Source organism: Ochotona curzoniae, unplaced genomic scaffold, assembly GCF_017591425.1.
Source record: "Ochotona curzoniae isolate NIBS_2020 unplaced genomic scaffold, NIBS_Ocur_1.0 contig_2688, whole genome shotgun sequence".
Taxonomy (NCBI): Eukaryota; Metazoa; Chordata; class Mammalia; order Lagomorpha; family Ochotonidae; genus Ochotona; species Ochotona curzoniae.
The window spans coordinates 26,829,105-26,843,505 of NW_024465553.1; the positions used below are offsets into that span (position 1 = coordinate 26,829,105).

The following is a 14,401-nucleotide window of genomic DNA, read 5'->3' on the forward strand; positions in this document are numbered from 1 at the left end:
GCCCTCCTATGGTTGCCCCCTTTGGAATACAGAAATCTTTCGTAAAGGCTTCCGAAAAGGAACCGGGGCGCATCCGAGGCGTCCCCGGAAATATTGTCACCCAGATACTAAGAGGCGCGGGTCTCTTTGTTAAGAATTGAGCCGTCCAGCTCTGGGAGGCCACACAGTTCATGACTCCTTCTTGGCACCGTAGGGCCTCCGTCTCGAAAGCGCTGTCCACTTTCCAGGCCACGTTCGGCAACGTCCCCGCCCCGCGGGAGCCAGGTTGGAAAAGAATGTCGCCGTTTCCCTTCAGGTAGAGGTGCCTGGGGGTCAGGGGGAGAGGGAAAGGCAAGGGGTGGAGAGGGAGGCGGGTGATCGACGGGGATAGAACCCGGTGTCTCCTCCCCCCTCCGAATGCGAAGTAACCAATGAGGTGGCGCGGCCGGGCCGGCCGGGCCGCCAGTGCCATATAGTATGCAGCAACCGGAGGAGTCACGCTGGGGGAACGGCAGAAAGCAGCTATCCGTTTACACTACTTTGCTCTAGCAGCTATCTTAATGGTGACTGCGTGGCCGGGGGGGAAACCTGATCGGCCAGATCCAGCCGAAAGCAGGAGGGAGGGAGTGGGCTTTCTGGAGAGGGGGGAGGGGGGAGGGAGGCGAAGAAGGAGGAGTGAGAGCGAGTGGGAAAAAGAAAAGAGGGGCAAAAAGAGTGTGAGGGAGGGAGGAAAATAAACAACCCAAAAAATGTCCTCTTCCTCCCCCACCGGGCAGATCGCAAGTGCGGCGGACATCAAGCAGGAGAATGGGATGGAAAGCGCCTCGGAAGGGCAGGAGGCGCGCCGAGAAGTGGCGGGGGGCGCGGCGGCGGGGCTGACCCCCCCGGCTCCAGCCCCTTTCCCTCTGGAGCCGGGGGACGCCGCCAGGGTGAGCGCAGACGAGGGGGCCGCGGCGGCGAGCGGAGCGGCAGCCGATCAGGTACAACTCCACTCGGAACTTGTGGGCAGGCACCATGCCGCCGCCGCCGCCGCCGCTGCTGCTGCTGCTGCCGCCGCTGCTGCGGGCGCGCAGACCCCGCTGGCCTTCTCGCCCGACCACGTCGCCTGCGTGTGCGAGGCGCTGCAGCAGGGGGGTAACCTGGACCGCCTGGCCCGGTTCCTGTGGTCCCTGCCCCAGAGCGACCTGCTTCGTGGCAACGAGAGCCTGCTCAAGGCGCGGGCGCTCGTGGCCTTCCACCAGGGCATCTACCCAGAGCTCTACAGCATCCTCGAGAGCCACAGCTTCGAGTCGGCCAACCACCCGCTGCTGCAGCAGCTCTGGTACAAGGCGCGCTACACCGAGGCCGAGCGAGCCCGCGGCCGGCCGCTGGGCGCGGTGGACAAGTACCGGCTGCGCAGGAAATTCCCGCTGCCCCGCACCATCTGGGACGGCGAGGAGACGGTGTATTGTTTCAAGGAGAAGTCGCGCAACGCGCTCAAAGAGCTCTACAAACAGAATCGTTACCCCTCGCCCGCCGAGAAGCGGCACCTGGCCAAGATCACCGGCCTCTCCCTCACCCAGGTCAGCAACTGGTTCAAGAACCGCCGGCAGCGCGACCGGAACCCCTCGGAGACCCAGTCCAAAAGGTGAGCGCCAACTTTCCTCCTCCTCCTCCCCCACCTCTCTCCCCCACCCCCCTTCCCAGCTTTCTTTTTCCTCCAAGTGCTCACAAACATGGCGCTTACCTTCCCCACCAGCCGGGTCCGGCTGCCCACCTCTCCCCGCCCCCCACCTCGCTCGCCGGCCGCCGGAGTGGGCGGGGGGCGGCAGGGGCGAGGGGCGGGGGAACCTCTTTCCTTTCTCCCCCCCCCCACCAGCCCGCTTCTCTTTCTCTCCCCTCCCCCTCCCGCCCCCAGAAGTTTCTCGTCGCCAGCCTCGGCTCTCAGTCCCCGCCCCCACTTCGGCTGGTCAACTGCTGCCCGGCTTCCCACCCGGATCCCGCTGGCTTTGAAGTTGCCACTCTTTCCCCCGGGTTCCGGCCGGGCCAAAGGAGCGTGTGGGGACGCGGGCCCGGGGCGCTGCACCTCCGTAGGGTCGCGCCGGCTCCACGGCGCGCGGGCGCACACGCTCCCGGGTGGCCTCGGGGGGCTCTGGGCAGCCCCCCAAAGGCCTGCGGGAAACCAGTGGCGGTGAGGGGCTGGAGGCCCGGAAGAGGGTCTGGGGACGTCGGGGTTCTCGGTGACAGAGTTAATCATTCACCCTAAACCCGCTGCGCTTCTCTTCGCGGCGGTGGAGGCAGCGTGGGGTGCTGGTGCGCCGGGCTCCGTCGTGTTTTGAAACCTGATTCTGACCTCCGTGGGATCGGGTTTCAGTGCCTAGGGGGGTGGCGGTGCTGTAGGGCTGTGGGGCTCGGAGCGGTGGTTGGGGGTAGGGTAGGTGTCCACCCTATCGGGGTTGAACTTCTTGACTGCATGGACTTAGCCCCCTCTGGAAGAAAATGCCCGGTTCTCCATCTCTTTTTTTAGGTTCCCCCGACTCAGATCCTTGGGTTGTGTGCGTGTGTGCGTGTGTGTGTGTGTGTGTGTGTGTGTGTGTGTGTGTGTGTGTGTGTGTGTAGCGCGCCTGGCTGGACGAGGTAAAATAAGGAAAAGGTCGTCTAAGGGGAGGGCGTCTCCAGTCCGCGGGCAAGGGACAGAGAATCCGAACGAGCTGGAAGCTTCAGGAGGAGGAAGGAATCCGGGTCCCGGGGGCCTGGGGGAGGGGGCGCCCGCCTGCCCGGCCAGGTGCAGGTGATCGCTGGGCGCATTCCAGGGCCGACCGCTGCTGCCCCTGCGGCCCGGTGGGGGCCTGGCGCTCCGGCGCTGCTGTGCCCCGGGCCGGGAGGGCGGCGCTGCGGCCGAGCCGGGGCCCCGCGGTAACCAAAACAAGACGCGCCCCGCGACGTGCGTCCGTCCGCCCTGGTGCAAGCTTTTACAAACCAGAGGAGGAGACACACGGCATTTTCCGACAATCTGCCCCGCCTCTCGGTGCCGGTCGTAGGTCCCCTTCACTCTGAGCACCGACGGAATCCGGGGGAGCCAGAGCCTGTACGGGTACTGCAGCCTGCGCTCACTAGCCAGGCATGTCCAGGCTCTTCCCTGTCCCCACCCCCAGACCTTCCTCCGCAGCTCTTTCACTCGGTACCCCAGCCCCAGTTGCCTGGTGTAGGCCCTGCTCCGGATCTACCTCCCTCCCATCCGCAACCCGCAGTGAGTCACCCTCGGCTCATAAATCCAAGGACTTTCTGCGCCCCTGGTCCCGCAGCCCCAAAGCCCCAAAGTCCCCTCCCAGTCCACAGGAAAGCAAACCAACCACGGAGAACCCACTCCGGGGGATGCTGGGCCCAGTCCCGCTGCACCTCCAACCCCCATCCAGCCTCTGGAGCCATCTACCCTGATTTGGTTTCCCCTGCCGCCCAAAATCGGGATGCTGAGGAACAGAGCCCCACGCGGAACGCAGCTTAGGGCTGTGGGGCAGCGGTGTGATTCGCTGCAAGGTCGCCCAGCGACCTATATCCCCAGGCAGGCGCTGGATGATGGCTGTTTAATGGTCGCCCTGGCTTCCGGCACACAGGGCTGTTCTTGCTTTTGGAAGCATCTGTTCTACAATAAAGGATGAGTGAAACAGTTGTGAGTGTGATGGGGCAGAAGTTGGAGGGCAGGTGAGAAGAGGCCTCAAGATAACTAGCTGGCAGGCAGAGCTGCACATGGGCCTCCTCATGCTCTCTGGGCATTTCCTGCAAGCTGCTAGACACTCACCTGAGCCTGTGTGTGTGTGTGTGTGTGTGTGTGTGTGTGTGTGTGTGTGTGTGTGTGTGTGTGTGTGTGTTGTCGGGGCAGGACAGGGCGGTTCCTCGGTAGGAGAGACTAAACCCCCTGGTTTAAAATGCTTTTTCCCTAGGACAGTAACAGCATATTTTAATAGAGAAGAGCAGCACTTGGATGCCGCAGGAATGAATGTGTAGTACTGTTCTCTAGGTCTTGTTGGCTGAATTTTCATGTTCCAGATCACTGGGTTCTCCTTGGGTTTGTTGTTATTAAAAAAATGATTAGGACCTGAGATTTCATCTTGCCAGCCTGGCTGGCTGGTCAGAATCTGCTGAAAAGACCTCGGCGTCTAAGCAAAGCTATGAGACATCCTGCTGGGCTTCCCTTAGAGACTGCCAGCAGCCGGTGTACAAGCCGTTTCCCTAGCCAGTGGCACTGGGTTGACTGTCAGCCCCTGACCTTCTGACTGTCTTGGTTTCCCTTGTGCACAGTGAGTCAGATGGCAATCCCAGCACTGAAGATGAGTCCAGCAAAGGGCATGAGGATCTGTCTCCCCACCCCCTCTCGGGGTCATCCGATGGCAGCGTCACCAACCTCACCCTTTCCGGTCACATGGAGCCAGTCTATATGCAACAAATTGGAAATGCTAAGATATCGTTCAGCTCTTCTGGAGTTTTGCTGAATGGAAGCTTAGTACCTGCAAGTACTTCACCCGTCTTCCTTAATGGTAATTCTTTTATTCAGGGACCCAGTGGAGTTATCCTAAATGGATTAAATGTGGGGAATACGCAAACCGTGTCATTGAACCCACCCAAAATGTCAACCAACATTGTGAGCAATGGCATCTCCATGACTGACATGCTGGGCTCTACCTCCCAGGACGTGAAGGAATTCAAAGTCCTCCAGAGTTCTGCAGCCAACTCCACAGCCACCACCTCGTACAGCCCCAGTGCCCCCGTGTCGTTCCCAGGGCTAATCCCGAGCGCCGAGGTGAAGAGAGAAGACATCCACGTGGGGACTTCCCAGGAGGGAGGCTCCGTGGTGACTTTTACTACCCCAGTGCAAATTAACCAGTATGGCATTGTCCAGATCCCCAATTCCGGAGCAAACGGCCAGTTCCTTAACGGCGGCATTGGATTCTCTCCACTGCAGTTGCCTCCTGGCTCGATGGCAGCTTCACCAGGTAAAAGTCTCATTCGGGACCCTGATGCACAGTGAATGTTTGGGTCAGCTGCTGTCAGTGGTACCTTTAGGGAGGTCTGTAGATTGATGCTACCGCTCAGGTCCTCACTGGGTGTCACAGCTGCAAAATAGCCTGGATGCAGTCCCCCTGCCTTGCAGCACCTCAGTCGGCCCCAGCTTGCTTGCTTTCCTTGTCTCTTGGTGGTGGGCTTCTATTGTCCCAACAACTGAATGGAAAAATCCAGTTCATTTACGAGGCTTGCCAGTTCTACACTGATGGGAACATAATAAGCCAATCTGTGCTTACAAAATAACTCACTGCTTGACATTTTAGAATTAAAAATTAATAAAATCACTAAGAACACAAAATTTGTCGAGCTATTGGAAACAGTGTGTGTATTTCACTCAAGCATTATTTATTTGACCAAAAAGAACACCAACGAAAAAGATGGGAGCAATTCTGTCTGAATCATGTTCCTCCTGTAGATTAATGATGGAATCAAACGCACACACGAGTATGTTACTGGGTTTCTATTGCTCTGCCTGGATGCTCCCTCCTTAAATGTGCGGGGGCTTATTTGGGAAGACAATAAGAAGCCTTATTTTATGTTTGTGGTTTTTCCTAATGGCAGTCTACTAGCAAAAGCGCTGATCTGGAATTTGGGAAGCCCTGATGCTGACCTGCCAGCTCTTCACTGACTTAGAGCGAGTCTGGGTTACCCTCATTGTCTGGGCACAGAAATGGGGATGACTAGAGTTTGCCGATGGAGGCCATCAAGTTGGCAATGGGAGATGTTAATAATGCATGTTCGCCTTCCTCTAAGCCAGTCTGAAAGTTCAGATTCTTTCAAAAGCAAATGGAAGTCATTGATGGCCTCAAAGGTCAATTTCCTGTAAGACGGTTTTACCAAAAAAAAAAAAAAAAAGTACCACTGTCCTTTCCACTCCACTACTGTAGTCTACGTGGAGCTTAGCAGAGGCCTCCAGGAGAATGCTGCTGTGAGACCAGCCTGAGCATTTGTTTCCCTTTAGGTAAGGCGGTGATGGAGTAGGACATTCCTGGCTGGGTAATCTTCAGTTGCTGCAAGGCATGGGCGGAGCCAAGCTAAGTCACCGTCCAGCTGAGCTCTAAAAACGTGACAATCACTGGGAGAGCCCAAAGCTTGCTGTTACCCTTCCTGTCCTTAGGAAAATCTCCCAGCGGTAGGGTTCGTTTTAGACACTGCAAATTGAGCAGAAAATGGGGCTGTGTACTGGGGAGGTAAAAAGCCAACATGCTTTTCATGTGTGATCAAGAAAAGCACAGCTATGGAAAAGTGTTAGGAACTGATAGCTAATTTTTTTAAATGGAACCTTTAATGGAAGTAAAAAAAAATAGCATTTTCAGTTGAAAGGGTTAAGATCAAATAGCAAGGCTGTCAGCCCTTACAGTATATAAGTAAGTTGAAGGCATAAGTTTAAACAGGTGGATCCAGTAACATTCCTTCATAGTAGCTGTGTATCACAAACTTTAAAGCTTTTCGAGAGTTCAGCCTTTCTCAAACGCAGGTACCAAGCTTTCTGTAAAATATCTGGACAGGGTAGGCTGATCCTTCTGTGGTTGGAATGTGTACGGAAAAATTAGAATTGGAAATCAACTTTAGATCACATCTACTTTTCTCTTAGGATTTGTGTATGTTACCATTTATACATTCTCAAAAATATTATCTGTATTCAGTAGCAGTTGGGAAAATGTCACAACATATTAATGGCTCTGTCAAAAAAATACTTCGTTCATGTATACACTAGCAAGCAGTTTGACAAATACATAACAAAACAAGCATCTATTATTTTTGTCTGCAATTTTGGGAGAATTTTAAACATTGAGCTGCCTTTGCGTATTTTCATTTAATAGAGTGTTTTTAAATGGGGTATGAATTGTGGTACATGTAGCATGTTAAGGCTCCCTCTGTGATGTTGGCATCTCATGTGGGCGCCAGATCGAGACCTAGCTGCTCCATTTTTGATCCAGCCCCCTGCTAATGAACCTGGGAAAGTAGGGGGAAAACAGCCCAAGTACGAGGGTCCCTGCACCCACGTGGGAAACCTGGAAGAAGCTCTGGGCTCCTGGCTTCAGCCTGACCCAGCCCCAGCTACTACAGTCATTCGGGAGAGTGAGCTAGCAAATGGAAGATTCTCTCACTCTCTCTTTCTCTCTCATCTATCTATAACTGTGCCTTTCAAGCAAGTAGAAAAACATTTTTTTCATTTGTGTATGAAGCAACAAGCTGAACACAGCAATATTAAAAAAAAGTTAGCTTTTTATTTTACTTATTAGAAAGGCAGACGGATTGGCACTGTGGGGTAGTACATTAAGCCTCCACCTGCAGTGCTCACATACCATATGGGCACAGTTCCAGTCCTGGCTGCTCCAGTTTCAATCCAGCTCCCAAACTAATGTATTTGAGAAAGCAGCAGAGTGGCCCAAATCCTTGTACCCACATGGGAGACCCTTGAAGAAGCTCCAGGCTCCTGACTTTGGCCCAGCCATTTGGGGAGTGACCCAGTGGATAGAAGATCTTCCTGTCTTTCCTTCTCTAGCTGCAAATGTGCCTTTCGAATAAAAGTAAATAAATCTTATGATTATTTTTTAAAGAGGGGTGGTTGGGAAGAGCCAGCTCCTCCTACCTGCTGATTCACTCTCCAACTTCTGCAACAGCCAGGCTGGACCAGGCCAAAACCAGATTCAATCTGGTTCTCCCCTGTGGGTATCAAGGAACCAACCACTAAACTGCCCAGTGTCTCCCACGGTGTGCGTTAGCAGGAAGCTGGAGGCAGGAGCAGAGTCAGGACTCCAACCACAGACAGCTCAGGTGGCAGTCTATTACACCATCTTCTGCCCCCAGATAGCCTTTTCTTCTTAACACTTGTGATGAGTACTCGGTAGTGATTAATTTTTGAACAAAAAGATTTATTTTTATTGGAAAGGCAGATTTGACAGAGAGAGACAGAGAGAATATGGTGTCTGCTGATTTTCTCCCCAAGTGGCCACAGGAATTCGGGCTGAGCCGACCCAAAGCCAGAAGCCAGGAGGCAGGAGCTTCTTCAGGGTCTCCCACTTAGATGCAGGGTTCCAAGGCTTTGTGCCGTCCTCCACACCTTTCACTGGCTACAAGCAGGGAGCTGGGTTGGAAATAGAGCTGCTGGTATGGGAACCGACACCCATGTGGGATACTGGCAGAGGATTAGCCAATTGAAACATTGTGCCATGCCCATGATTAATTTTCCTAAAGATCAAATGCATTGTTCACTAGTTTTCATTCAGAGACGCTCCTTTGCTTTTAGGAACATAGGATCGTATCTATCATTGTAGATGGTAATATCGTCACAGCTCTGAGAATTCAAGGAGGAAGATGTCTGAGATGACTTGTGTTTAGCGTAATTAAACTTCTCACTGCAGATCAGAGCACACAGCCCAGTTGGACTGCATCACCGAACGCTCTCTAAATGGGCGCACCCTCCGTGGCGCCTTTGCAGGGCTTGGGCTGTGGAATTGCCACCATTTTCGCTGCCCCTGGGTGGGGATGAGGGCTCCCGTTTCCCCTCTGCTGTCTAGTTATCTGATTTGAGCATCAGCTGAGCTTTCTGCTGGCACTCACTTTCTACTCTGCTCTCCACAGGCCATTATAGTGAGAGCCTCAAAAGATACAAACCTTTTAGAGAAGCATTAGCTCCGCTCTTTTATGTTAATCTGTATTTTTAAAAGCATATCGCAATGTTATCATTAATTCTTCCTATTACAACATTGCAAATTCAGAACCGGCACAACAAAAGGGGGAAAAAAGCCTTTTGAATGTTCTGTTGACTTGACATTATGGCTAGTTTGGTGTAAGTTTGCAACTTGTCTGTACAGGTTATATGGTTAACTTTGAAGCCCCAGGGAACTCATTTTATGTGGTGTTTTCTCCATTTCCATTTCCGCTTTGTCAGTTACTGAGTGGTGTTGAACAAAGGCCTTCTCTTTTGCATTTGCGTTTTCTAATTTTAACTGGCAAAGCCAGAAGTAACCATCAGCAAGTCAAGAGGTGGCAAGTCAGTAATAGTAAACCAGAAATGACTGAAAAAAAAAGACGTTCTGGTTACAACATATATTTTTTTAAGTTTTTTTTTTTAACTTGAAAATCAGAAATACCAAGAGAGAGATGGGAGAAAGAGAGATCTTCCATCCGCTGGTTTGCACCCCAAATGGCTGTCCCTGACAAAGCTGGGCCAATTGGAATCTGACAGCCAGGAGCTTCTTACAGGTTCCCCACAGGGGCACAGGAACCCAAGGACCTGAGCCATCCTCCACTGCTTTCCCCGGAGCTAGATGGGAAGTGGAGCAGCCAGACAAAAATTGATGTTCATAGATGCTGGCAGCACAGGCAGAGGGCTAGTCGGCTACACCCCTAGGCTGCCCTGTTACAAATCATTTTTAAACCAGTGGTTCTCATTCTCACTTAGTAATGAGAAATGACTTCGGGAGTTGAAAATACAACTCTTCCAGGACTTAATGAGTCAATTTAAAGGAATAGAGCCTGACAATCTATAGATTAAATGTTGAGGGTGAATCTCTCTAAGGATTGGTCTGTGTTATGGTATAGAAGCGTGGTTGTCTTCATACTGTCCCTAAAGGGGGGGGGGGGAAATCTCACGTGTAAAAAAGAAAAAGATACTTTGTTTTCATTCCCTGAGACTTGATTGGTGCTAATGAGCACTCTGTTGTTCCAGGTAATATTGTCCATGCAAGCACTTCGGATGGGAGCACGTTTACCAGCGAGCCGGCCCCTGTGCAGCCCGGCAAGGTGTTCCTGAGCTCGCTTGCTCCGGGAGCAGTGGTGTACACTGTCCCTAACTCTGGCCAGACTGTCGGATCTGTGAAACAGGAAGGCCTGGAGAGGAGCCTGGTGTTCTCTCAGTTGATGCCTGTCAATCAGAACGCGTCAGTGAATGCAAGCCTGTCCTCTGAAAGTGTCCCGGGCACTGGCCTCCATTCCCTGGCCTCCTCATTGATTAACGTGTCCCCAAACCACAGCTTCCCCCTGACTCCCCCTACACTCCTCACGCCCCCTGAGCTCAACCCTGACATTGCCGACAACCAGCCAATGCCTGCACCTGTGGCCAGCAAAGCCTCAGTGGCCCCCGGCAACAACACTAACTATGCAACGCTACAGAACTGCTCTCTCCTTACTGGTCAAGAGCTATTGTCCGTCCCTCTGGCTCAGCCTGCCCTGGGGGAAATTGTTTCAACCTCTGAAGACCAGGTGGGCCACCCCTCCCCGGCTGTGCACCAGGATTTTGTCAGAGAGCACCGTTTGGTTCTGCAGTCAGTGGCTAACCTAAAGGAGAATTTCTTACCAACTTCTGAAAACAAAGCAACAAGCAGCTTAATGATGCTGGACTCTAAATCTAAGTACGTCTTAGACGGCATGGTTGAGACTGTGTGTGAAGACCTGGAAACAGACAAAAAGCTTGCCAAGCTCCAGACTGTCCAGTTGGACGAAGATATGCAAGACTTATAAACTTTGCGTGCCCTTCCCCTGCCTTTTGGGCACCAGAGCTCTCCTCGAGAAGCCCTGAGGACATGAAGCAGTTCTCGTTCAGGCGGAAAACACTACTTTCACAAGCAAATGTATTCAAGAGACGTTAGGTCTGCATGAAGATCACGGTTAAATACCTAGGAGTAGAATTGCGTTGCCGCAGCCTTTTTTTCTCACATACAATGAACTCTTCAATAGATGGAAACAAAGGAATAAGATAAAATGTATCCAGTCGACACGTATCTTTTAGTTGACAATATAGTTCTAAGGAACTTGAATTGAAAGTGGAACTTGATTTTTTTTTTTTAATTTAAAAATGTCTACACAGAAAACTGAACGCAGCCGCAGACCGTTAGAAACAATGCAATTTTATTTGTTTACTTTTAATCCACGGGCATTGATAAGATTAAGAAGCATATATGGTACTCTAACCTGTTCTAAGGGTGTCTTTTGGAAATTCTGTAGCTTAATTATATATATGTATATACAGGCACACTTAACATTTTTTGAGAAAGGCTTGGTTGAGGTCTCTACACATTTCCCGATGTGACTGCTTGTAGTTCAGTCCTGTGGCTGAGAAAGTTTGAAGCCCCGCCGAAAACTCGGAGACAAACTTCAGTGTGAGTGTAAATATGTCAGTTCTATATGCAGGATCTGAGTAATTACAGTGAATTTTATTTATGCTGTGTATCTTCCTCTTCTACTTCAGGCTCTATGAACTGAAAAGAAAAATGTTTTCTTACTGTTTAATTTATTTTTATTGTTTGAACAGGAAGTGAACGTAGTTGTTTCCAACAAAATTTGACTTTTTGTAGAATTTTAAAAGCAATGATTTTTCTTACCAGGAGTCTATTAGGGTCAATATTACTAACACTGAGACCGGAAATCTAAGTCCCAATATTGGAATTTCAGTACTTTTTCCTCGCATCTTGGTTCCTTATTTAGCAACTCTGGCTTGTTTAAGTATGTTTTCTATTGAATTCTACGTGCCTTTTTACCTTGTGGCCTTTTAATTAGTAGTAAGGTACAAACATGTTCACAGAAGCACTGATGGGTCTTTTTTTTTTACTAACAGGGTTAATTTCACCAGGAGATTATCTCTGAGGAACTTAAGTTTCACTGAATAGTAAGTGTAATTTATCATGCAAGTGGGTACGCAACTAATTGTGGTTGATACCTTCCATTACACTGAAAATAACAGCCACACTGTAGATACCATGTTTAATCAATCCTTCAGGCTATGGAGACAACCAATTTAGAGCAAAGAAAGAATCTGAAAATTCTCCTGAGCAAACTCCTGTTGAAACTTCATTCTAAATGTTTTGAACCGGTTGTTGCGCAATGACACATGACTGTTTGCACTATATTATCTTGTCTTCTTTAAAAGTAAATATTTGGGGTTTCTGTAAGAAGCTTGTGTGATGTTGTGAGCTGTGGTTCTAGTTTTTATCAGAACGCACTGCAAGATGTGACGCTGCAAATACAAGTGTGTAGTGGGTAGCATTACTCTGGTCTCTGAAGAGCAAGAAAAGGCAAAAAAAAAAAAAAGCATCTCTCGGAGATGACTTGGAGTTGTTAGAAAGGAAGGTGTTTCTACATTTTGTTTTTCTAAGGTCAGAACAGAGGGGCCGCTCCACGTGTCCACGTGCCCATCAGCTGAGCGTGTTGAGTGAGGGCCAGAGAGGGTTCTCCCTGTGCTGGCCTTGCAGAGGGAACCTGCAAGCATTCATTGACAGCCCTGTGAGAAATTCCTCTCTCTCATCTAGAAAAAAAAACTTACGTCCCATTGTTTTTTTTTTTTATGGAATTGGTGAATATTCATAAGCTGCTGCAGGTTCGTTTTGTTTTTCCTGCAGTCAGGTGTTTTAGAGTTCTTGTCCACTCCATCACTAACTTACACAGCATGCTTATTCTTAGTGTGTGTGCGGATCGCATTTCTGAGATGAATAACCTGATTCTGTAGTGTAGTTTACATGAAAATAATATTTTCCACTTGATTGCTACAGAGATCAAGAGTTTGCTGGTTATTTAAAAATACCCATCCAGCAAGGGAGATGGGAAGGTGTAAAAAGTTATATATGTTTTATATATATAACTGGAAAAGTTGTGTATGTCTTCCGAAATATCTAAGCTTCTCGTTTGTTCGGAGTTCTTCCTCTTATCTCCATTGTGAGAAAAACAGCACAACGTTTAAGACTTAAGTAGAAAATCCATTCCTACTCCTACCATGATGTCATTTTAACCCTACAATTGCTCTAGGTAGTTATCCAATATTCCAGTTAAGAAGCAATGCACATTACAAAGAACTTGACGTTCTTTTCTATTCTTTCGGTAAATAAGGGCCAGTTGGTATATAGCCCATGTATATGTGAATGGAATAAGATAAACCCCCTGAGCTCCTTGCACAGAATTGCAAATATTTTTGCAATGCTAAGGGCCAGACTCAGCACCCTTGGAGTTCACATGGCAGAATTCCCCTCTTACATAAACCGATCCTTGAAGATGCTGCAACAGGCGCCCTCACGGTCCCGGAGGAGGACTCTTGAAACAGGGGCAAATCACTCCCTTCAGACCCGGAGCGCTGCTTCTGGCTGTGGGATTTTTTGGTGTGAGCCTATCTATGCACTCCTTCAGCTGGAGGTTGGCCTTTATCTCTTAGTTCTATCTAGTAAGGGACAGTCTATTAGGAAAGGTGCATTTGTTCCTCTGTTCAGCAGGAGCACTTGAGTTATACTACTTTGTATCTCATGTATATTTCCAGGAAAGACTCTGGACTGTCCACTTTGCAGTGCCTTTCTTGTGTTAAGAAAGGCAGTTAGACATTATAGCCATAGGTACAAAGCCAGTTACATTGCACACTAATCTCCAATCTCCTTGTATATGCCCTTATATCTTGCATGTTAAGAGTTGGATTATTGGGCCTGTATGGCAGCCTGTCCTGCCACATTGCCAGACACAGGTACATAAATTCTGCAATCACAGATCATCTCATGAATAAAAAATTTCAGGAAAACTGGGGAAAATTTTTTCATTTTACAAGAGATGTTTCAAAGTCTTCCTAAAGTTTAGGCAGAAGAGCTTACCAGTTTTGTTTTTTTTTTAATCTAATGGGTACACTTCATGTTCATTTAATATTACCACCCTACAGTTCATTAATCAAAATTGCATAGCATGTGACTCTTGCCTTTCAGGGTTCTCAAGTTTTTTTAATCTTTTGTTGCATGTACTGTATGTTTTGAGGCAACCAGTTATATGCTCAGTATGGTTTTACTGTGCCTTACACAGAGAGACTATTCAGAATGTCTATCCTGGGCTGGGGTAATGGAGTCTTTACTGCACTGTTAGGGGATGGCACACAGAAATGTCCCAGGATATTTCTGTGCTTAATTACCCAACCAAAGAGATCTAGAGTATGTATGTTGTACTGTAATGGGGGGTTATGCCTGGACAATTAAGTGTTTTATTTGTTTTCTGAAATGATGTGAACTTATTTTTCTAAACACTATGCTAAATAAACTTTATATTTATACAAGCTTTGTTTTGTTAAATAAATTATTCGGAGAATTCAATGCTTTTTAAAATGGGAGTAAATCATCTTACTAAGCAAAAATTTTTAGAAACTGGCTATTATTTCTCCCTGGAAAAGCAGAAAAGGGAGACTTTAGAAAAACCACACACACACAAAGACTGGCAACTACTTAAGAGTCCATTGGATTGGTTCTGGGGTCGTTGTAAAGAATTAGCTAATCCATTGCATTGTGCTACATATTCAGAGTTACATTGCTAGGTTTCATTCCTCTTTAAGGGAAGAAATGCACCTTTGTTTTTGCGTCCCAGGAGCTGAATGTGATGTGTGGCACGCAGGGGGGTACTCAGCAAGTTTAATGGAATTGGA

The 14,401-nt window shown here is 49.0% G+C and overlaps 1 protein-coding gene across 1 annotated transcript; it reads left to right on the forward strand.

Moving 5' to 3' along the window:
• Positions 1–728: 728 nt before the first annotated feature.
• On the forward strand, positions 729–10,522 carry SIX4 (SIX homeobox 4). Its single transcript, XM_040975647.1, has 3 exons — positions 729–1,606; positions 4,258–4,949; positions 9,698–10,522. The coding sequence occupies exons 1-3, from the start codon at positions 729–731 to the stop codon at positions 10,486–10,488; spliced, it is 2,361 nt and encodes a 786-aa protein (XP_040831581.1). The 3' UTR covers positions 10,489–10,522.
• The last annotated feature ends 3,879 nt before the right edge of the window (positions 10,523–14,401 follow it).